Source organism: Petromyzon marinus, chromosome 15 (genome assembly GCF_048934315.1).
Source record: "Petromyzon marinus isolate PM22_M1 ecotype Great Lakes invasive population chromosome 15, UKy_Petmar_22M1.pri1.0, whole genome shotgun sequence".
Taxonomy (NCBI): Eukaryota; Metazoa; Chordata; class Hyperoartia; order Petromyzontiformes; family Petromyzontidae; genus Petromyzon; species Petromyzon marinus.
The window spans coordinates 12,537,920-12,560,590 of NC_133681.1; the positions used below are offsets into that span (position 1 = coordinate 12,537,920).

Genomic DNA, 22,671 nt, shown 5'->3' on the forward strand with positions numbered 1-22,671 from the left:
GCTTGGAAATCCTCGGAAGTGCCAGATCGCCACACACGTTTGTTTCCATCTGTAACAAATCAAAATTGCCTTACGGCCTCGTCGCCAGGAAATGCCTCCGATCTCATGAGTTCTGCTATGCAAGGCAGGGTTGTAGTCTGTGCCTGGTGGATGGGTGACCACCACACACAAGCAGGGTTGCCATTGGTTTGCTTGGGCGAGTTGGTGGGGCAGCAGGAGGCAGTGCGGCCAAATCAATTGTTGTACTCTACTTCCAAACTCACGCGACGATGTTCCACACCTTTACCCACCCGCACTGACCAGCACGGTGAAGTATGGTCAAATACTCCCAGTGGTGAGGGGGAGGTCCTCTTCTCGCAGGGAATTCACAAAATGGCTTCATATTTCCTTTCAAGTCATTGCTCTGTGATAAATTAGAAAAAAAATACAATAACAAAAGAGCTAGCCGTCTTTGTAATAGGGCTCCAGTATCATAATGATAGGGCCATAGATTTCCCTGGGGTTGTTAGATTTACAAGTAATGTTTTTTTTTTCTGACGAGGGTTAAGTGCCAAGGTGAGTTCAAGACCATTAAGAGGACTAAGGGTTTGTTTTTTAGAGTTAGACCTGTAACGATTAGAAACGGTGGCTAGCATTGGGAAACCCTCGCCATGCGTTTTGGCCCAAACAAAATACACGTGTTTGCCAATAGCAGAGCGGCACGTTGCAGACCGACCTCGGCACAGTCCTTGTGCCAGATCTGACTGCCAAGGCCAACCCTCGATTTGTATTTCAGCGAGTAAACGTCTCGCTGTGTCAGGAGAGGGAGAGATGCAGTTGGCACAAGCTGGCGCTTCCGACGATTTCTAATGCCAATGAATGCTACTGCCTCCACAAACGCCACACCCTGCCGTCCCCCCCACGTCCCCTACACGATTGCCTCTTGTGGTCTGTCACTAGGGAAACACGTGGCAATGCATGCGTACACATTGCTATGCGTATGTATAAACAAAGACAAAGACTCCCAAACACCCTTAACAGACTGTTGGGGCAAGTGCTCTTAGCGAGCAGCACCTATCAGCGCCGCCACGGCACATGCCGGGGTGGGTGACCAGCACCATGCCCAACCGCCTTCGTCTCCCGAGTGACGATGTTTACATACCGCACGAGGTACCTATTTGAAGCTGGTGTTGGCCGAGAGCAGGAATCGAAATCGAGTTGCCGCGTTCGTGGCCCAGCGCGCTAACCGCTCCACTACCGCTCCCCGGAATATGCATAAACTCACACACATGCACGCACAAACTCAGTTGAGTCCATTGGCAATGTGATGTCATGCTCAAACCTGCCTAAGACAGTGGTAGCAATTCCTCATTACTATGGCAGGAACTGGTCCTGAATGGATTTCTGTCTTATGTGTACAATTTTGTTCGCACCGCTGACCTATATGTGGACATTATGCCAGAATGTATTCTCTTCTGCGCGATTCAATTGCACGCATCGTGAGCCTAAGAATTTGTTCTCAACGACGAATTGATACGTTGGTCAAGAATAACGACGGATTGGCAGCTAAGGGGATGGACTGCTTCTGAGAGCACCTCTAATGAGTTGATGGAGCAGTGAGAGATTGGCTCATGCGCTGGTGCTCGGATTATTGCATCGTAAGAATGTGAGAGATGGCAGTGGCTTTGGGAAGCCTTCGTCCAGCAGTGGATTAGCCATGGCTGATGATGACAATGATTAATTGATACTCTAGATAAGGCGCTGCATGAAATAAGATGCATGAAGAACCTGTACCCGGTGTCTATAAAGTTATGCAAATGTGGTCGTACACACAAGCACAGCTTCCGGATTATAAAATACACCACCATCTATTTCCTTAATTACATGGGTCAAGAGCATTTCCTGAAGTCCACAGAATACGGTAAATCTCTGCGTTGCTAATATTAACCTCGGCCCATGGTGCGTGTGTCTGTGCATTGCAGATACACCTTCATCTTTGCGATGGGCTACCTGACCGTGTGCCAAATCAGCCGAGTCTACATCTTCACCTCGGGGGTCTTCTCCACCGACTTCTCTGGGTGAGTCTCGCAGGTCCAAATGGATTCGTGGTGATCAATCAAACGTCGCGAGTTACAGCAATGAGAGACGTTTGTTGGAGGCGCGCGTCCTAACGTCCAGAATTTTTCTGCATTGGGGAATGACACTCGTTGTCAGTATAACAGCACTCGGAAGGCCATTTTGGAAACATACCTAGTTTAATGAAGCCTACCTTGATGCCAATGGCATATATATCAATATGAGAAAGGCACTATTGAAGGGTCACTAATAATTATCATGATGATAATCATAGCGATGATGATAATGACTGCACGGCGGTTTACTAAAATGAGATGGTATTGCCCTGTGCTGTGCCGTAGATATTTAGTAAATACATAAGCGTGAACGTTTTGTTGCCATATTTAGTATGGTGGTGCCACAGGAATTATCCTACAAACATTGACAAGATGAAATCCTAACGAGGCACGATCTGACTCGGTGCCATCCCTACACCACTGTTTGGACCACAATCCTCATGATTCCTATTTCTCCACATCCCTCCTATACCACACATCTGCCCCGCGGGTTGAGTTACGCCATGACGTCACGTTGCCCGCACAGCGACTGGTTAGCGGACGTGCGATGACGCACTCTTGACCCCTGCGAAGGTGCGGCTGGCAGCGGTCGGTACGCTCACAGGCGTCAGAGATGATAGATAATGTGCCTTGTACTGCCGCCTCCACGGGCAATGACGGTAGTTACATTCGGACAAGTTAATGCGTGCGTGCGTGTGGGTGTGCGCGTGCGCGCGTGCGTTTGGGCGGAGCGGTAGTGTCGCGGTTAGCGCGCTGCGCTGCGAACCTGGCGACCCGAGTCATATTTTCGCTCATGGCCAACATCAGTGACGAATATCTGAACCGGTACTGGGCCTCCTCGAGGTCGACTTAGCCTCAAATCAGTACCTAAGGTCGTGTGTAAACATCGCCACTAGGGAAAGAAAGGCTGCCGAGCGTAGTGCTGGCCACCCACCCCCTCGTGTGCTGCTCCAGCCTTCATTGGTGCTTGCTAACAGCACTTTTCCCTACAGTCTGTTTAAGATATATGGGGGATCTTTATCTTTGTATGCACCCGCGCGTTGGTGCATGTTGGACTCAGACTTGGAACGCGCTCATTTATTCTTTGTCGCCAAATGTTTGCTGCTGGATTTTCATTCAGCGGCAAATCAATCGCTTTATCCCACTGTGGAGCTTCGACAATATATTCTTGGCTCTGCTTGCTAACGATTAATCAGAAATTTATCTGTGGTTGTTTTGCTTCTGTAAACTTGGCTCCCTTCTCCTCCTCCCTGCCTTGTCCTCATCAACAAATACAGCCTTGTGTCTCAGTATTCGATCAATCTTGACACAATGGGAGGTCACTCCCTCTCCTGTACTGCACACACAGCAAGGCATGGCCTTCCTGTATTCTCATCTGTACCTCCCATGTTCAAAGAAGGCCAACTTTTTCTCTTCCATATGTTTGCGTTAATTTTTTCCTTTACGCTTTTTCTAAAAGTCTTCCGTGTATGTTATTATTAATTTGGTTACTTTATGATCGTCACGCTGTAAAATTAATTTGCGCCTTTAAAAGCAGCACACGCTAACCACTGAACCAGTTTTCACAAAGTTGGTATTTCAGTTCGTGTGGCCTTATGTGCCCACGGGATCTTATTATTACCTCGGCATATCAGCATTTGCTTTTATAACGTTCTCCTTGAGCAGGGTTGTTCAACAGCGGTCCGTAAGCCAGCAATGGCCTGCCAATTTATGGGCCGCCAAGACAAATTTAATACACATTATTGAGGTGAAAGGTACAAAAACAAGTGTTAGAGATGGGAGAGCGGTATACAAGATATGCAGGCGAGTGTGATAAAAGTGAGATCGAGAGATGAGAGACCTGAACATAGGAGGTAAATATTAGTAAGCACATGTACCGATGGTGACATCACAATGACATGTGACATAGCATATGGCATAATGTGGTCACAAGTACACGACAACTAAAAATATGTGGCCTGGTGGACAATATATTTGCATTATTGTGTGGCTGCTGTAAAAAGAGAATATGGATGTTGTGAAAACTTTTTCCACCTCTCCCACCCTTCGTAACGATGTTGTGCTGCTATCTTTTTATAATGTCCTCTCTGACCTCTTTCCCTCACCTCTGCTTGTCCTTCAGTCCCATGATGGTGATGACACAGAAGATAACAAGCCTGGCTTTTGAGATTCATGATGGTAAGTTTAAAGCTCAGCCCTGTTTACAGCAGTGATCCGGCACTCATGAGATTCTGTGTTCGAACCCAGGCAGCTGTCCTTGATTAAACAGAGTTTTCAAGAGCGGTAAGTTCGTTGATTATTTCTGCCACATAACCCAGGAACTGCAGAGAAAAAAATATAACGTGAAATTTGGATTCTCACTTTTGCATAAGTTCTAGAATAAAAAATATACTACTTTCAGTTTCATTGCCATGCAATGAGAATCTCTCAAGCATTTCTTAAAAATTTCATTCGAGAATTTTATTCTCAAGAATATTTTATTTCTTCAAAACTGCTTTTTGTATTTAGTTTTGTTGTCCTTCCCCTGCGCCTCCTGTTAGCACGGTTGGCTATGTATGATGCGAAATAAGTTCAACATACATGCGAACAGGACACGCGGGAAATTGCAGCGCGCCTTCTGCGCGTGTCACGGGAAATGACATTGCCACCACCACCACCGCTCCGCACCACCGCTAGGCAATGCTCCCTACGCACATGGCCTGTAATGTAAACTCGTGGAGACGAGTGTCGGTGGATCACACGGATGTTGTGAAACTCGCTTCCCATGGGCGTCGAGGTGCCATACCCTGGCTTGCCAGGAGACGGCGGTACAGCAAAGTGTGGACAAATAACTTCTGCTGCTGCTGCTTTCTGTATGGGATACAACGTTGCCCCCTCGCACGGGTGGGTTTTCTTCGGTTGCTGTAGTTTCCCCCCACACGTATAAACGGTCATTAATTGACTGAAAACTTCCACAATTGAAGCAATTGGCCGGGACCCCGGGGTCCCATCACTGCCCCGGGTTGGGAAAAACCGCGTAGCGACACGAGTCTTGTTGCCTTACCGACAACAAAACTAGTCTCAATCGATTGGCCTCGTCAAGAGCTACTTGGGGGCACTAAGTTTCGTAAAAAGTTGAAAAATTACATAAACACGTTAAATTCACTGCCTGGGGGGCGGCGGGCTCGCCTTGGCAAAGAAGCTGAGGATCGACGGCTGACCGGAGGGCGTCGTCGCCGCGCGCGACTGCGGCGGACGCCCCCCGGGGCTCGCGTTTGGCCGGTGGGGTGGCGCCCATCGTGTCGATCGCCGCCTGCTGCTGCTGGCGCTTGTTGGTGCGAGTCTGGGCGGGCGGCGCGTTGCTGTCGGGATCACGTAGTGGGCGGACTGAAAAATAATAATTATTATTGACCTGATTTTTGCGGGACCCCGGGGTTCCGCCAAAGGATTCAATTGTTGGGACTGGCTTACCTTCCAGCTGTGATTCCTCTGCGATTGTGAGATGCAATTTGCACAAATGGCGCTATGTAAAACTAAACATTGTTACATCATCTTCTGCAGGCTGTTCTGTAACACTGCTCTGCGAGAGTTCAGAATCGAAACGTCTCTTTTAAGACGCAATGCCGGGAACACAATTTGAATAAAATTGTGGAAAACGGAGAAAGAAAATGTCGGCTCCATTTTTTTCCTTCACCCATGAATACTTCACAGAGTCTCAAAGACGTTTTCTTTACAACACTCAGAATGTTTGCCTCGCTTCCTTATTGAGTATTTTTTTTGTAGCTGAGAAATCCCTGGCATATCAGCTTAGGAATCTCCCAAAGTGAATGCAGCAACACCCCCCCCCGACTTGTGTCTTGAGTTACTGACAGCATCATCATTCATCCTTTCTCGTATCGGTCGCCTCTCAGCCTTTGCTTCCACCTACCCTGTACGTAAACTACTTTGTGTCGCGCATGAAGCAATGTACTCTCCTGTAGAGAAGAATGTATTATGTATGTCATGCATTTTTGGTGATTTTTTTTTAATTGTGCACTGTATATTATTGCACTCTGTATAATTTGTGTTAAAGTTTACTGTTATACACTTGTGTTGGGTACAATATGTTTAGTCATTTAGTAAATTAATATAACGTTGTCGGTACGTCCAGGATGAAGGCGCGCGCACTAACACACAGCTGCATCGTACCCTACCGTTGTATTCGTTTTCGCTCTCGTTGCGTGCGGACTACATTTTGCTTTGACTTGCGTCATTCCGATGTTCGTCGTCGCACGTTTCGGGAACGCATCGCCCGACGTAGACCGGGGGGTACTGGCCGTACCCCTCGACACACGCGCCACACGCGCGCCTGCGTGTCATTGCACGCGAGTGCTCGGCAGCCGTGGAGTGCACAGCGGGGCTGGCGTGCCCAGCATGTAAGGCAGCCTCCCCCCCCCTCCCACTCTGTACGTGTGCCGATGGCAGTTCACTGAGATTTAAATGAAAACATGCAGCCAGGTTTTTCAACACCAGGCAAAAGAGGCCGGGCCTGATGGTAGGCCTCACCACACCCCTGTACGAAATGTTGACCATTATGGGTGCTCACGAATAATACGTTCCAAAATGGTCTAACCAGGTTCACTAAAAGGTGATTGGCCTCAGTGTGTGTGTATTAACTTGTGTCTCTTTATACCTTTGTGCATTTGTCTTTGCATTTCTCTGTGTGTGTGCTTCATTGTATTTTCATCATTGTGTGTGTGTGTCATTGTTTCTTTGTTTCCGTTTGGATTAGTGGTACAATGGTTTAAGCAATAACCTCCAATCCAAGTGAGCCAGGGTCAATTCCTCACTGTTCTCATCATTGGCAATTGGAATCTGACCCTGGTCTGCCTTTCCCTTCGGTCCACCCAGACTACAATGAGCACCTGGTCTTGTTTGGTGCCTGCTCACAGGATTTGTGTGTTTGTGTGTGTGTGCGTGTTTGTGTGTGCGTGTGTGTGTGTGCGTGCCACCAGGCATGATTAAAGAAGACCAAGATCTTACGGTGGAACAACGGAGATTGGCCTCCAGGTGAGACCATAACACACGCACATACAGACACGAGTGTTCACGAATCCACACGCGTGGGCGTGCACACGTTGGTATTCCTGCATGCAAATTCAAAGGAGATAATGAACCGCAGTGTGCTCTGATTTGGCTACGTTCGGTTACTCCGCTTCTCCACCATACTCACAGATTCACGAAGACATGACCCTTTAGTGGTTATCTACAAAGGGTTACGGAGCAACTGAAGGATGTTGTGTGAAGACTGCTACACTTCCTTGCCTCGTGAATATGTGCATATGCACAAATACATTGTGCGGCATCTGTACTTGATTGTGTGTGTTGTGCGCATATGTTTAAGAGAAGACCACCGGCCACTTATTTCTGCGCCCTTGAAATATTATATCCACCCGTTGGTCCATCTGATAAGTTTCAAGCAACACGCAAAAACGTGTAAGAATAGCACAACGCCTCTGGGCATTATGCAAAAGCCACCAGGATTTCCTGAAGATGTACGTTATGGTCCTCTTTAATTATTAAATAAGTATTCTTGATGGGGTTTTGAATAAACATAAAAGGCCATGTGCTTTTTTTAACACGTTTTTGTGTGTTTAAAATTCACGGTTTTCCAGCCTGCGCTGTTACCATGGTTACGATGTTTTTCTCATCATTTACAGATTGGACGATTTGCTCCATTTGAGAACCCCCTCGCTTGTTTTCACAAAAACAGTCGCTACAAATCTTTCCTACAAGGCTTACCAACACAAATTCCCAGATATGTATCGTCTATTTATGAAAATTGGCAATAAAATACTTTAAAATGTTGTTTTTAATTTAATGGGGTTTTTTTCCGCATGCCGATATGATTCGTGTACCACTGTTAGAATGCGAGTGCTTATATGTACGTCGAACTTCTTTCGCACCGTACATAGCCAACCGTGATAATCGTGTCCCAAATACGCACGTCCAATTTAACGTAGAGTTGAACATACATTTGCATGTTTCCCACACAGAAATGCGCATTGGAAGGTTCCCCTGCAGTGCCTGAGACTGTCTGTAGAATGCAGAATAACACAGCTCGGTTTTTTTTCTTTTTCGCGCAGGAGACTGCCTACTCTGCTGCAGTTTCTCAGCTTCAACCTGAACTTCCTGAGCATCCTCGCAGGGCCCAGCAGCTCCTTTAAGGACTACACGGCCTTCATTGAGGGCAGCCATTACAAGGGGTGGGAGCGCAGTGGCGCGTGCGGCCGGGAGAACGGCCCCCTACATGAGCCATCGCCTGCGGTGCGCACCTGCATGTCCCACCCACCGGGCCCTGTCACTGCCCCGCCCCCCTTCAACTGCCACCCCCCCCCCTTCAACTGCCACCCCCCCCCCTTCAACTGCCGCCTCCCCCTCTTCAACTGCCGCCCTCCCCCCCTTCAACTGCCGCCTCCCCCTCTTCAACTGCCGCCCCCCCCCTTCAACTGCCGCCCCCCCTTTCAACTGCCGCCCCCCCTCTTCAACTGCCGCCCCCCCCTTCAACTGCCGCCTCCCCCTCTTCAACTGCCGCCCTCCCCCCCTTCAACTGCCGCCCCCCCTTTCAACCGCCACCCCCCCCCCTTCAACTGCTGCCCCCCTTCTACTGCCACTGCCGCCCCCCTTCAACTGCCACCCCCTTTCACCTGCCGCCCCCCCCCCATCTACTACCGCCCTCCTTCAGCTGCCGCGCCCCCCTTCAATTTCCGCCACCCTCTTCAACCTTCGCCTTTTGACACGGCAGCCGTCTCTTCCTGTTTCCCCCTTCAGATGTTTCACAGCCACTGCCACCGAATGTCACCGCTGTCCCTGAACCTGCCCAGTCTTCCCACCCCCGCAACCGCCACCCCCACAACTGCCAACCCATCTAACTGCTGCCCTCTCAGCTGTCATCCCGTTAACTGCCACACCATTTAACTGCTATTTCCTCAATTTATACCCAGTCTCACTTCTTCCCTCGTCTGCCGCATTCCCTTCAACAGCACCCCCCCACCTCAGCTGCCACTACCTCAATCGCATTTCCCTCCACCTTATTTCCCATCACCTCCTTGGTGCATTATGCTGGTTCTTATGTTTGCTCGCGAGCAGCATGTGCCGCTGTGAGTCTGCGGATCTAAACGGAAGGGCGGGGTCTTTATGTGCGTGCGTGTGTGCGCGATTCTGGGCCTCCCCTAGGTCGACTTAGCCTCAAATGAGTACCTGGTACTCACCACTGGGGAGACAAAGGTGGTCGGGCATGGTGTTGGCCATCCACCTCCTCGCATTCATAGGTGCTACTCGCTAACAGCACTCGCCCTATCAGTCCATTAAGGCTATATGGGGGATTTTTGTCTATCTTTGTGTGTGAGCAGGCGGCCGTGACATCCAAGCTGCTGATGGTGCTGCTCTCGCTCGTCTTCTACCTGACACTCTCCAAGGCCTTCCCCGTGTCGCTCAATGCCGACGAGGCATTCATCGCCTCGGCGCCGTTGCACGCGCGCCTCTGCTACCTCTACGTGTCCTGCCAGGGTGGGCGGCCCAAGTACTACTTCGCCTGGACTCTGGGTGAGTGTGATGCAGTGGGCTCGGTGTTCATTTACGATAGATTTTTGGCGTTAGGCCGTGTAATGATCTGGCCAGACTGTCTGACGTAAGACCATCCACCACCGTACAGCACCAAACACGTTTAGTTGTCACGTGCGCAAGCGTTTAACGTGTCGGTTATTTTAGTTTCAGCTCACCGGTAAGATGTCCCGATGAAATGCGGCCATTTGTACACCTACGTGACAATTCAATTTGTTTGGCTATATCGGGTGGTGGATGGCCATCGCCCAACCAAAAAACTCAATTGTGAATCATAATCTTGGCTGTGAAAATACGTACGTGATCAGTGCCAATTTAGTCGGCGTTTATAGTCGTCTCAGTCGAGTTGACAGCGTGCGCCGGGATTTCATTAAAGCTCTAGGCTGTGGATATTCATTTGGTGAGCATTTGGCCGTGCGCACGGCCACCCTGCCTGCCGCTAGCGCTGTTGCTTGACGCCCCGCGCGTCCCGTGCGCTCTGTGTGTCTTCGGCAGCGGACGCGATCAACAACGCGGCCGGTTTTGGCTTCAACGGTTACGACAAGAACGGCCGCAGCAAGTGGGACCTGGTGTCTAATCTCAACATCTGGAACATCGAGGTACGACGAGCCCTTGCGCAAGTCGTGCAATGGGCGTGGACAACTCGCTAACCAAGCTATATCTGCGAGCCGTCATGTTATCATAATCATCATCAGCAGCTATGATCAATCTGCCGCTGGATGAAGGCCTTGCTACTTTATCACCATCTCTTAATAGGAAGTCACTGGAGTTATGCACTTTTAAACATTGATTAAAAACTAATTTCTTTAGAACTGCTTTTTGTGTTTATTTTGTTGTCCTTCTCTCGCACCTCCAATTAGCTCGGTTGGCTACCTATGATGCGGAAGAAGTTCAACATACATCTCTCATGGTCTTGCGAATCCACCTTGCTCTCGTACATGAGCTCCATCTCATTGCTCCACCCCCGTGGTGGTCGTCCTCTCAGACATGTTCCGCTTTTGGCCACCACTCCCTTCCCAGCCTTGTACCCTTGGTGTCATCCCTCATAGCGATGTGTCCTCCCTGACCTCACTTGCCTTTCCTCAGAATTCCACATCTCTAGCATTTGTTCTCTATTCCATTTGCTCCTCTTTCTGTCGATCATAGTAAATTCCAAGCATGTATCTCCGTTTCTTTACGCGTTTGCCAACTTTTGTCCCGTGATTCTGTTCCGAATACAATGTCTAGAAATACGCAGTAAATTTAAAACGTTTCTCTTTCAGTGCATTGATATACTGCTCTTGATTAAATTACATCTTCAACAGCACCTCAACCTTCACTGTCTCACCTATTTGTAATAAATTTGATCCCAGTCCACCTAAAATAAATGCCACAGTTTATACTCCATTGTGTTTTCTAGTCGTGTACCTCCAATAACAAATGGCCTATTGTTAAACTAACTTTGTTGTACTTACTGTCAAATAGATTCTAGGAAATATAAATTAATAGCCATTTACCATTATGCCTAGCTTATTATGAATTGGAATTTTATGAAGTGGAAACTTACGCAGTTACCTCGTCCCTTACAAATCAAGGACTTGGGAAAAACTAAATATAGAAATGATATCAAACGATGTTATAACAACGGAGCAGCGACGCTGATATAGCATGAAGAAAGTCACAGCATGCAAATCAGAAGAGGAGTCTGGAAAATTAGACACTCTTATTAAGGATATTCACAGCGATATCACGAGACATTTTCTCAAACTTAGATGAGAGGCATGAGTAAATTGATCTAAATGGAGAAAGAGTGTTAGTTTCAGTTTCATTTATTTTGGTATAGCCCTGTGAGCCATTCGGCTCTTGAATCGGGTGCAACCGGCAACAAAACAAAAAACTAAAACACGAACAAGAAAAACATCTTAAAGTGACTATGTGACTGTGCAAACAAAAAATCCATGAAAAAACAGCAAAATATTGCAGAAAAAGCACCGTACACCAATGCTGTGTGCAAAAAAATCCCAGTGGGATGCAAGTCAAACAACAAAAACAACCACAAGACAACTTGGATTAAGGCCATCAGTCTAACTCCGTACTACAACAAAACAAACATGTCCACACCAAAAAACGTTTTAACCCGACCACTGCAGATTCGCGCCGATGACAATCGTTATCGATCACCATTGGTTATTAACTACAGGAGATAGTTAAATAACTGGTTTTAAAACAGTCTGCCTCGGCAGCAGACCATGACTTTCCCAGATGATGACGGACGCTTGTGTTGCGCCCGAAACGTCGTGATTTATTTTAAATTTTATACCTACGTGACTTTACCGAAAGAACCAAAGAGTATGGATTCCTGCAGTCACGAAAGCTGCAAATCAAGATTCGTTAGAAAATGATACAAATTTGGGTGTTAAAGATAAATATGAGGCGTGATGACAGAGCCTACCATTGGAATATCACGGGGAAGGCCGTTGTTTTCTTTTAATTATTAGAAGAGGGCTGGGAACGAAGGGGGTGGGAAGTGACTAACAAGTGAGAGAGTTAGGAGCTGTGCCGCCTATTGGTTGAGGAGCATGGGGCGTCACGGTGGTGAGGTGTTAAGTACCTCGCCTGGTATACAGGAGGTCGTGGGTTCGATCCGACCATGACGCCCGCTGTATATTTGGAGTTTACACTTCTCCCCTTGGGCGTGTGGATTTTTCTCCGGGTCCTCTGGTTTTTCCCTCCACAGTTAGAATCAAAATGTGTTTAGAGTATTTGGCTGCAATACATTTCCGTGAGATAAGCCAATTCGTTGAGCTATCATTTGTGGCCAGGTCGCTTCTGATAAAGAGCTATATAGCTCAGTGGGCCATAACTGGTAAAATAAAAAAATAACTGAATATTTTCTTTTGGATTTCAAGCAGTTTGCAAGATGGTCGTCACAGTGGCACTGAGCCAAGAGCCCCGGATGTGGGGATCCTCTAAGAAGGGATCCCATGTTCTTTTGAAATCTGCCTCCTTTTAAACATGTAAAAGAAAGGTTGTACAGAAAGGCTTAACAGCTGTTCGAAATTTTTAATAAAATGAAAAATTTCCTTTACCAACAGTGACTCCTCTGAGAGTTTATTTTTTTTTCTTTGCCACGCAAGTTACTCCTGTTTAAAGTAATGTCTCAAAAAACGGGGTGCAATATGTAGTTTTGTAATGTTTAACGCACAAGCTTGGTGCATTGTGTTTTTACGATTGGAAAATGTATGTTTGTTTTGTCGCTACAGACAGCAACCAGCTTCAAAATGTTCATCGATAACTGGAACATACAGACTGCACTTTGGCTGAAACGGTGAGTTCACATTGTGTGTTTGCTTTCTACGTATTTAACCCATGTCATGAGATATTGAGAAAACGTCCCAGATTAAGTATCCCCATGCACAACCAAGCATTGGACAGTACTCCCACCTGCATTGGCAGGCTTGACCCAATCATAGCAATTCCACATTCATGTCGTGAGGACCAGTCTCTCTGTACAATGAATACTGTTGACTTCCCACAAAGTGGTACTTATTTATCAGCCGGAGGTGGGGCGTTTTAAAAATTCAATTGTATTTTTTTTTGCCCCAAGCCACCCAGCTACACGACTTAATATTGCAACTTGGTCAATTGTGAAATTGTGAGACTCTTGTGACCTTTAACCTCCACATGAACCCTTCCGTATGACCTCTGACCCCTCTATGAGCCCCCCACCACGTTCATACAACCCGTGTAATCTCTGACCCCATCCGACCTCTCCACGTGCCGGCAGGGTGTGCTACGAGCGAGCTGCACAACACCGAACGGTGGCGACGTTCGTGCTGTCGGCCGTGTGGCATGGAGTCTACCCCGGATACTACTTCACCTTCCTCACCGGCATCCCCATGACCATGGCAGCTCGAGCTGTGAGCCCCTCCCCTCCCATTCCCACCCCCCCCCCTGCCCCCCCCCAGCAAAAAACTCATCTCACATCTCAAATTTCCCTCCTGTGTTCCAATTATACCGTAGGTTTCACGTTGTCATGAAACAAAGACATTCCATTTGGGCAACCTTCGATTGTGTAGTCCACCACGATGAGTCAAAAGCAACGGTCCTCATCGTCACCATCATCATTCAATATTACCACTGCGCCTGCCGGTGCAGTAAGTCATCTTGCCCTGCAAGGAGATGTCCCAGAATGTCTTTTGAAGTTACCTGTGGGGAGCTGCTCCTTTTAGACGTCGTGCATGTCAATAATTTTTATTTAATAAAAAAAAAATCTGTAATAAGCCACATTAAGTGAAAAAAAGCCCCCATTGAATACGATGAGTTATTTGTGCGACTTTTCTGAGACCATGAACTTAGTAGTGCCACCTGAGTCCTCTGCCGCAGCATCTCGCATAGACACACCAAGGTGCAATGTAGCGGTGTGTGTGCTCTGACTTTGAACCACGTGAGTACACAACAATTTTCATCCAGGGGAAGTTATAATCTTTTCCTCTTGCTGGTTGTTGAGGCAATGGTCTGTGTTGTTGGATCATGCGGGGGGTGGAACAGTCGTGCATGTGAGATACCTCTTCAGCTGCAGGCCAACGTGAATCCTGTATGAGGCAGTAAAGAAAGTATGTGGATGACATGACTACTCAGTTATAGGTCTCCACCTACGATTTCCTTTAATTCCCAAAACGTCATACGGAAATGGCCACTCATACCAAAACATATCCATTTAAATAGTCTTGAGACCCAATCAGGCTTTACTGGGTAGATATTTCAAATGATACCTTATCAATGGCTTGTTGCCAAATCTCTTATGCAAGCCACTCAACCGAAACACTGGTTTACACGTCTGTGTAAATAATTATGTACTGCCTATAATTCCACTGTATGTGTTTATTTTCCAAACCCAGTGGCTGTTACATCCTGACAAGTGAATTATGAAAGGCAGGGAATTAAAAAAAAGAGAAAAACCGTAAGTCAGATTTACATTGCACACAAAACGTAAAAGGCTCCCAAGGTATCGCGAGGTTCAGACCTGGCACGAGAGAGAGTTCCAAGGTGGGTGGATGTACCAGCTTCCAGAGCAGTGAGGGTGTGTCATGGGTGACTGAGCAAAATCCAAAGCTAGAAGGGCGCATTGGTTCGTGGTTCTCAACAGTTTGGAATGGGGGTATTTAAAAAGCAATGGCTGTTCGAGTTTCAAGACTTTTGTTCAGGAGGGTCCTGCATTTTTGGATGTTTGGCCAATTCGTTGATAAGCTTTGTGCTTTAGGGAGGAGGAAATGGGAAGGTTGTGATTCTGCGAGTTGTTCAGGTCACGATGGCAGTACACCAATCTATTTAATATATCTGTGCATAAACTTTCGTGGTATCCTTTAATATGCGTGAAGTTTTTGTCAAATTACTCCATTGTTCTACCACAAGCGAAAACGTCGTTAACGGAATTGAATTTGGACGGAATTGCATTTGAAGGCAGAGCACTCGGGAAATTTGAGATGTAGTGACGCTTCCCTGAATAAATAATTACCAGAAGTCCCACAGTGCATATGAGGGGATTAACACTCATCGCTCTGCACGAGCGGGAATCGCGGCCCAATTTCTCACCTTACCATGTGTTGGGTCACCTTGCAGCCCAGTGGGTTCAGAAGTTTTACAAATCCACGTAATCCACCACCCGTTGTCTTCAAATTACCCGACAGCAGCCATGAGCCACCACACCCTGTAACACCTTTCGCTCGCCACATCAATTTGACTGAGCGCTCTTGCGTGCGGTGCGGTGTGTGCAGGTGCGGAACAACTTCCGGCACCTATTCCTGGGCTCACGAGGCCTCAAGGTGGCGTACGACGTGGTCACGTGGGCCTCCACGCAGATGGGCATCGCCTACACGGTGGCGCCGTTCGTGCTGCTCGCCACTGAGCCCACGCTGCGATTCTACAGGTCAGCAGCGGGGTTGGTGGATCGCGCTGATGTCACGAAGCCAGATGTGGGAAATGTAATACGTACCACTATTTTTCTTCGAACGTGTGCCTTCTTGGCCGAGCCAGGCCACAACATCTCCGTCTGCAGTGCTCAGTGCTCTCAGTCTTCCTGAGCAGCCTGGTTAGAGGGCAGTCCTCCGCAATATGGGTCACAGTTACACATTCACAGCTCCGCTCGGGCAACGCAACTTGCAAATATTCCACGACCTTCCACGGTCACCTGGCCCAGGTCTGTAGTTGAAACTTTTAATAGCTATTTTGCTTAGCTGCCATCTCTACCAATCGCGATCATTTAGTGCAGGCACGCTGATTTAAATCACCCAGGAGTTTGGCTAAGTGGGGTCCACCAATGATCCACAAACACTAGCGTCTGCCCGCGCACGCATTTTATGGTTGGACGCTTTATCGGTATTTGGCACTCGTAAGTCCTGCTCCTCCGGGCCCAGCCCGGAACTGCAGAGCACTCTAATGTTTAAGCATAACATCCTTGCGGCCAAATTAATCCATCATTCACCGCAAGGCTGAAACAGTGGATTAGCATGGCATGGCCGATCGATCCGATACAACAAGGCCAATTAAGTGGATTCTGGGTGGGCCGAGCAGTTGATGCACTCGCTCAACACACATCCAGTTAAACACTAAGCAAAGTCAACAGTTAATTTCCTGTGAGAGGCACACAACTGTTAAAATAAGCAAAATTACATTTCATGAAAAAGTAAGCCATCGTGTATGTATGTACGTATGTTGAACTTCTTTCGCACCGTACGTAGCCAACCGTGCTAATCGGAGCCGGCCATGCCGTAGCTACAGATTTTTAAGCAATCGGCCATTGCCTTTGACCTTGGATTAAAGTCGTCGTTCGCGGTCCAGGCCTCGTGAGTGGCCCACCCTGTGGCCGGTAACCGACAACTCGTCCGTTGTACCCCCACCGCCGTGTGCGCCCGTAGCTCCATGTACTTCCACTTCCATTTGCTGTCGCTGATGGCCGTGTTGCTGCTACCGAGCCGACGGAGCAGCCCCAGGGGGAGCGCGGGCTCCGAGAATGACGTCACGCCACACCAGAAGCCGCTCAACAACAACTGCTCCAACGGCTGTAACTTTGGGGTGCCGCCGGCATCACGGTTGCCGGTGCCGCCACCGCCACGCGCCAAAATCGAATGAGATCGGCCGTCCAGCACAACTAAGCAGTGAGCACGGTCCTAAGAAGCACGCCCCATGTGGTTTTTTTTTTATGACCGTCCCTCACAGACTCCTGCAAGGTGGGAGGAGGGGGTGAGAGGGGGTGTGGAGTCTCATGTGGAGAGAGAGAGAGAGTGCTGGCTTTTATTAGGGAGGGCTGGGCTTTTAGGGAGGCTGGTGGTGCTGGGGGAAAGAGAGGGGTCTGGGAGGGAGTGGGAGTAAATGACACGACACAGAACACCAGGCTTTTAGGCCAATGTATTTTTTTAAAGTCCTAAATAATAGAAAAATGTCACATTCAAGCGCTGTATTTACAAAATTGTACTTAAATGGTTATGGAATAAAAATTGTAACAAGTGCCTTAGATCAGCGATTACAAATGCCAAACCTCGATGAGCATCATCCTTGGCTCGGCTCTTCGTGTTTACCAGTCTCCTCCAATCCCCATGCACACCAGCACAACAGATTTAGTTGCGAGCCACTGCATTGTATTAAAGTGTCCTCCGACCTTCGGAGGCTGAGGAAACACGGCCGTAGTCTGTAGACCATTAGCTTGGGGGGCAGTGTTGTTTGGCAGCACCAGTAAGTGGGGAAAAAAGTCAAATTTTTATTGTTCTTAGTTTGGGAAAATTGTATGGAAAGCCACACTATGAAAGATTTCAAGTGCCAAACAACCCAAAATGTTCTTTCCTGGGCCATCGCAATGTGATGAACAGTTGGAGTTTGTGGTCTATTTGGTCTAGGAAAAATGTAATGAGAAATTCTGGAATGACATTACCTCATAAAACATTTAACCATAAGCTTACTTATTACTATTTTTAATAGCAGTTGCACATATATTTTGTCTTAACACCAAAACAAGACAACATTTTTTTGTTTTAATTACTGAAAGCAAATTTTCTATCATGGAAGACTTTTATTTACTTGGGCCTAGTTATGCAGGCTTTGTCCTGAACAAACTCAGAGCCTTTCACACCAAAAGCGCCTTAAAAATAGCAGTAATATTTTTCTAAATACTTTATGTATACAAGTTGTATTACAATTTAATTGTCAAACATAAAAAAATTGGCACGTAGGTTTAACAAACTAATCCCACTCGAAAAGATGTTCGAGAAACGTAGGTGTTTTTTTTATATACAAACATTCGTTTATTGATTGCAGTACAATCAGTTCTCATCAGAATAAACAAAAAAACTGTATTATATCTTGATTTAAAGCTTTCGTGACTGCAGGGATTCATGTTCTTGGTTCTTTCGGTAAAGTCACGTAGAAGGGAAACAATAAAAAATATATATAACAATATATTATTATTTTATTGTTTCCCTTCTACGTGATTTTACCGAAAGAACCAAGAATATGTATTATATGTTATTTACCACGCAGCCATATTTTAACATTTATTTTAAATGTAAACTTGACCTATGAACTACGATGAAAATTTGCTGCGAGGTCCAATGCACAGTTGATTTAAATCCTGTGCTGAGTATTAGCAGAACTAGTTTATAGGTTTTTTTACTTGAGAGTTGTCCAATTTAAATTCATCAAGAGATGAATTGCTGATCTGTGACAAAAATATTAATTTAAACATCTGCAGTAATGTTTTAAAATGTGTACCAATAATTCCAATAACTTTTATTGAGGGATTGAAGTTATTATTCATTTTAAGGGACTATTCACATTTTCTCACAAACGTGGGACTCGAAAAAGCTAAAACAATATTAGGACAACGTATTTACATCTTATGCTTCTTTCACTTCTGCAAATTGCATTTTTTTTATTCCTTCTAAACCTCAATTTGCCATCTGGATTCTATATAAAAGTAAACCTCTTACAACCCAGCCTTTATGTATGACTCTAGCAGTCTCATGCTCACAAGATTGGCTGCTTCTCTCACAGGACCAGATTCATGACAGCTGAACAGATTTATTAATTGGATATAAATTAATAAGCCACCTCTTCCAAATTGGGCTGCTGTCAACAGTCTCTGCAGCCCACCATCTGGCCAGCTGTGCCTCTACACCTTCCCACTTTCTTTTGTAGCATTTTCCCCGCAGTGTAGCAGGGGTCGGAGGGGCAACAACCCCTCCACGCCAATGTCCCGTTGTCCTAATGTTCCGATGGCTTCTCAAACATGAAGAAAAGACGGCTGTTACGCGAATGACCACTAATTGTTTGCCAAGCGCGTTCGTACAACGCCCGGCCACCCCGGCATAGGGCCCACCGCGACGACGCGCTCCGTAACGATGAGAGCCCCTTCGTCGCCGAGTGCCGATCTCCGGCGAGTGACGCGACGGTAGAGGGGATGGAGTTTCTGGCAACGCGCGTTTGGTCGTGCCGTGGAGCGCGGGGGGAGGGTGTCGTGGTGTTTTTTTATTTTGCACGTTGTGACGTTGCTACGACTCTAGTAACCTTTACCTCAGACAGGCCGGTTGCGGTTACCGTTTTATTTTTGTATCTTTCTCGTTAGAGGTGCGTCTGTTTGAACCTTTGGCTGTGCAGATGCTCCGCTACTTAAGAACGTGTTCAATGAAATTCAGCAGAAACAGATTACTTATACGACTGACGGATACAAGCACTCATGTTATGTGATATCTCACACTCTGTTAAGTGTCTGTTTTGCTGAGTAGTGAATGCGCTGTCACCATGGAGCCTTTTTGATGGCGTCGGTGGTTTGATTCCTGCCATTGTCGCCTGGCAATTTCTCCGGAAAATTTAACTAAAGTGAGCAGTGCCCTCAGCTGGCTGCAGCACTTTGAGACTAGAGGCCTAGTTTGTGTTGGCAGAAAGGCATTTTTTTGTAGATTTTTAGTTATAAAGTGGCCCGATTGCTATTATTCTTTGCCTGTTTAGCCATTTTTATACTGTAAATTCTGAAAAAAGTTTCCGTCAGCACATTATTGAGGCCCTGGGATGTCAAAAGGCGTTTTAGTAATGAGGTTATGCTAATTATTGCTGTGTCTATTGAAATGAAATAATGTTTATGATCAAAAATCAATTAGTATTCAGTATTCCCCTTCACACATCCGTGACTGAGTGCTGTAGACTAACATCCAGTGTGTGTGTGCCCATGTAATAATGAAGCACTCACTCATTGCAGTTTGGATGCAGCTTGCATTATAATGCATGAGCTATTTTGAATATAACTAATTTATAAGATACAACACAAATACGCAATGCAATACCAATTGCTCGTACAAAACGTCACCTCAATACAAGACGCATCCTCATTGGACTGGCTTGCCAGTGATTTTCATTTTCCCCTGGAGTGCGTACAGTCATGTATTTTGTCAAATGTGTGTTTTACCATTTTGTGTCTTTGGGTTGCTGTTTTAAAAAAAAGAAAGATCCTCAATTTTAATCAAACGCTTGTTTTTAAACTCGGCACGTGTTTGCACTACAGATTTATTTTTATTTTGTCTTTCGGCAGCGGTCTTTATTGACTTGAAGAAGGCCAGATAATGTGCACGGCTGCAGACTTGTGGAGTTTAATGTTTGGAATTTGTACGATTAGGCAAGGACCCGTGTGGCTTACTTCGAGGTATTTCTAATTTCTAATTATACAGTTCCATGAGCATGTTGCATTGATGAATGTGTCGTCCGTTATTGCAGGAACAAAGTACTGTACAGCGAAACCTCGCTTCGACGTTTTTAACGGGACCCGCCAAATCGAATGTTAGATGCGTGAAAATGTAGAGTAATGAGACGGATGACTTTTGAAGGGGGCAGGGGGGGGGGGCTTTAAAATAGGGTGTTAAATATGTAAACATTCTCCACCATAAATAGCTCCTCCAAGCATCCTTCCTGCTACACTTCTGTGGCCTACTAACTCACCCAAAGGGGAGTGGCACCTTTGTAGGGCAACATCTAGTCAAGGTTTGCTGAAAGGTTGTTCTGAAAATGTCGTACCATTACATTCACAAGCATTTGAAACCAGGCACATTCGTGGCTGGCCACTTTGAAGCACACTTAAAATCTGCAGGACTGGCTGAGTGCTGTGATCCTTGATTTACTCAGCCACCTTGTATATACCATTTTTTTCTACCATACTACCCAAACTTTTTGCTGCAATATTCAAGTACGATTTCAATTTGTGTTGCTTACATCTGAAGCAATCCTAACCTTGACTCACCTCTCCAACCTTGCCTAGATTCCAACTCATAAAGATCATGCCACTCTGGGCCACTCCGCTAGGGCACAGTTGGTTATGGAAAGGATGTGTGCATAGTGCAGTCAGTGTCTGTGCAAGGAGGAGACAATCTTGAGCTTAACGAAACATCCCACATTTTGATGAAGGCGTGGGACAAACACCGTAACGAAACATCCCACATTTTGATGAAGGCGTGGGACAAACACCGTGTTTCGTTGTTGTCACTCCGCGATTTTAAAGTTGCTGCTTTTAGGCCCAGTTTACAGCCACTGTAAATGCTGGAGAGGGTTCAGCTCTGTAGTTCTTTGGAGCCCTGATCATTGATGCGAGACGCCACGATGGCAAGATGTTAACTCCCTCGCCTGATATGCAGGAGGTCGTGGATTCAATCCAAACCCTGGCGCCTGTTGTATATTTGGAGTCTGTGTCTTCTCCCCGTGGTCGCGTGGATTTTTCTCCGGGTCCTCCGGTTTTTCCCCTCCACATTTAGAAACATGCGTTCAGCGTATTTGGCCGCTATGAATCTTCACATACGCCACTTCATTGAGCTATTATGTGAGGCCGTGTCACTTCTTAAAAATAGCTATATATATCGGTGTGCGTTACCTGGTAAAATAAATAAAAAATATATATATAGTTTCATAGTTGAACTCTCAAAAGAACACTCGACAATGCTCAGCTCGGCAATTGTCTTGGGAGCCTTGTCATCACGAACGGATTTTGTGCAACCACGTTCAGCCCGGCTGCACAACTCGCCGCCACAGTTTGTATGGAGCTGGTGATGGGTGTGCAACTCTACGTTTCCTTGCTCATGTTACAGCTGGTGGTTGGACCTCTAATAAAGGGAGCTCATTTTTAGGCTCACAAGGTGTTGTGCGGGTGTTTTCCCGTGATTCTGTACGGCACGTGTGTCTTCTTCATCTTGTGCATGCAGATGAACCAATTACGTAGCGGACACGGCCTTATTAATCGCACAAAGGGCCTTCCCTAGAGAGCTGCAGAGCCTCGTGACCATCCCATGAAATGGTTGTACATTAACATAACACTCTTGACTGTGAGTACTTGCCAAATGTTATGTCAAGTGAATGGAAGCATTTACCTCCAATTGTACATGCTTCTGTCGGGTTTTAAAGTTACAGCTCTGATGTTTTAAAATGTGGACCTGTTGCGAAAAGAATAATGTTTTTTATTATTATTAAACGAGTTTACAATCACGTTGTGTTTCAGTGTGTATGTGTTTGTATTTAAAGGCATTCATGCCCCCAAGGTACGCGAGTCCTTTTTTTTCCAATTACTCAACCAGATGACGAGCATTAAGAAGTTCTACGTTTTTAAATCGCCTATGGTTCGCTGACATTTGAAGTTTAAATAAAAGACATGCGAAAATTCACAATTTGCAAGGATAAATATATGGGTTAAGTTATCATTCTTGTGCTAGACTTTCAATGTTTCCTCTGTCCTTTTTGCTCATTACAGTGCCGCACTTAGCATAATGTTTGTATGCACACCGTCCGCTGTCGCTGTGAGCCACAGGACCAACGCCAGAGGGCAGCACAACCACACGAATGCCTCCTGCTGAATCTCGAATTGAGCTGAGTTAATTAGGTGGATGCATCACCAGCCCGCGGCTTGCCAGGTGCTGCAGGCTGAGCGGGCCGCGAGGTGGAAAAAGTGACAGTGTTGAATGTGTCACCCCGTCACGTG

At 46.5% G+C, this 22,671-nt stretch overlaps 1 protein-coding gene across 1 annotated transcript in view; it reads left to right on the forward strand.

Annotated features, from left to right (window-relative positions):
* LOC116942671 (membrane-bound glycerophospholipid O-acyltransferase 1-like) overlaps positions 1–22,181 on the forward strand; it is a 59,544-nt gene extending 37,363 nt beyond the window's left edge. The window contains exons 4-13 of the mRNA XM_032954866.2: positions 1,962–2,057; positions 4,234–4,289; positions 7,085–7,139; positions 8,216–8,396; positions 9,482–9,674; positions 10,188–10,291; positions 12,935–12,999; positions 13,459–13,591; positions 15,449–15,600; positions 16,589–22,181. Coding sequence (XP_032810757.2) covers positions 1,962–2,057; positions 4,234–4,289; positions 7,085–7,139; positions 8,216–8,396; positions 9,482–9,674; positions 10,188–10,291; positions 12,935–12,999; positions 13,459–13,591; positions 15,449–15,600; positions 16,589–16,802 — 1,249 coding nt within the window. The 3' untranslated portion in view covers positions 16,803–22,181. The remainder of the gene's footprint in view (positions 1–1,961; positions 2,058–4,233; positions 4,290–7,084; positions 7,140–8,215; positions 8,397–9,481; positions 9,675–10,187; positions 10,292–12,934; positions 13,000–13,458; positions 13,592–15,448; positions 15,601–16,588) is intronic.
* The last annotated feature ends 490 nt before the right edge of the window (positions 22,182–22,671 follow it).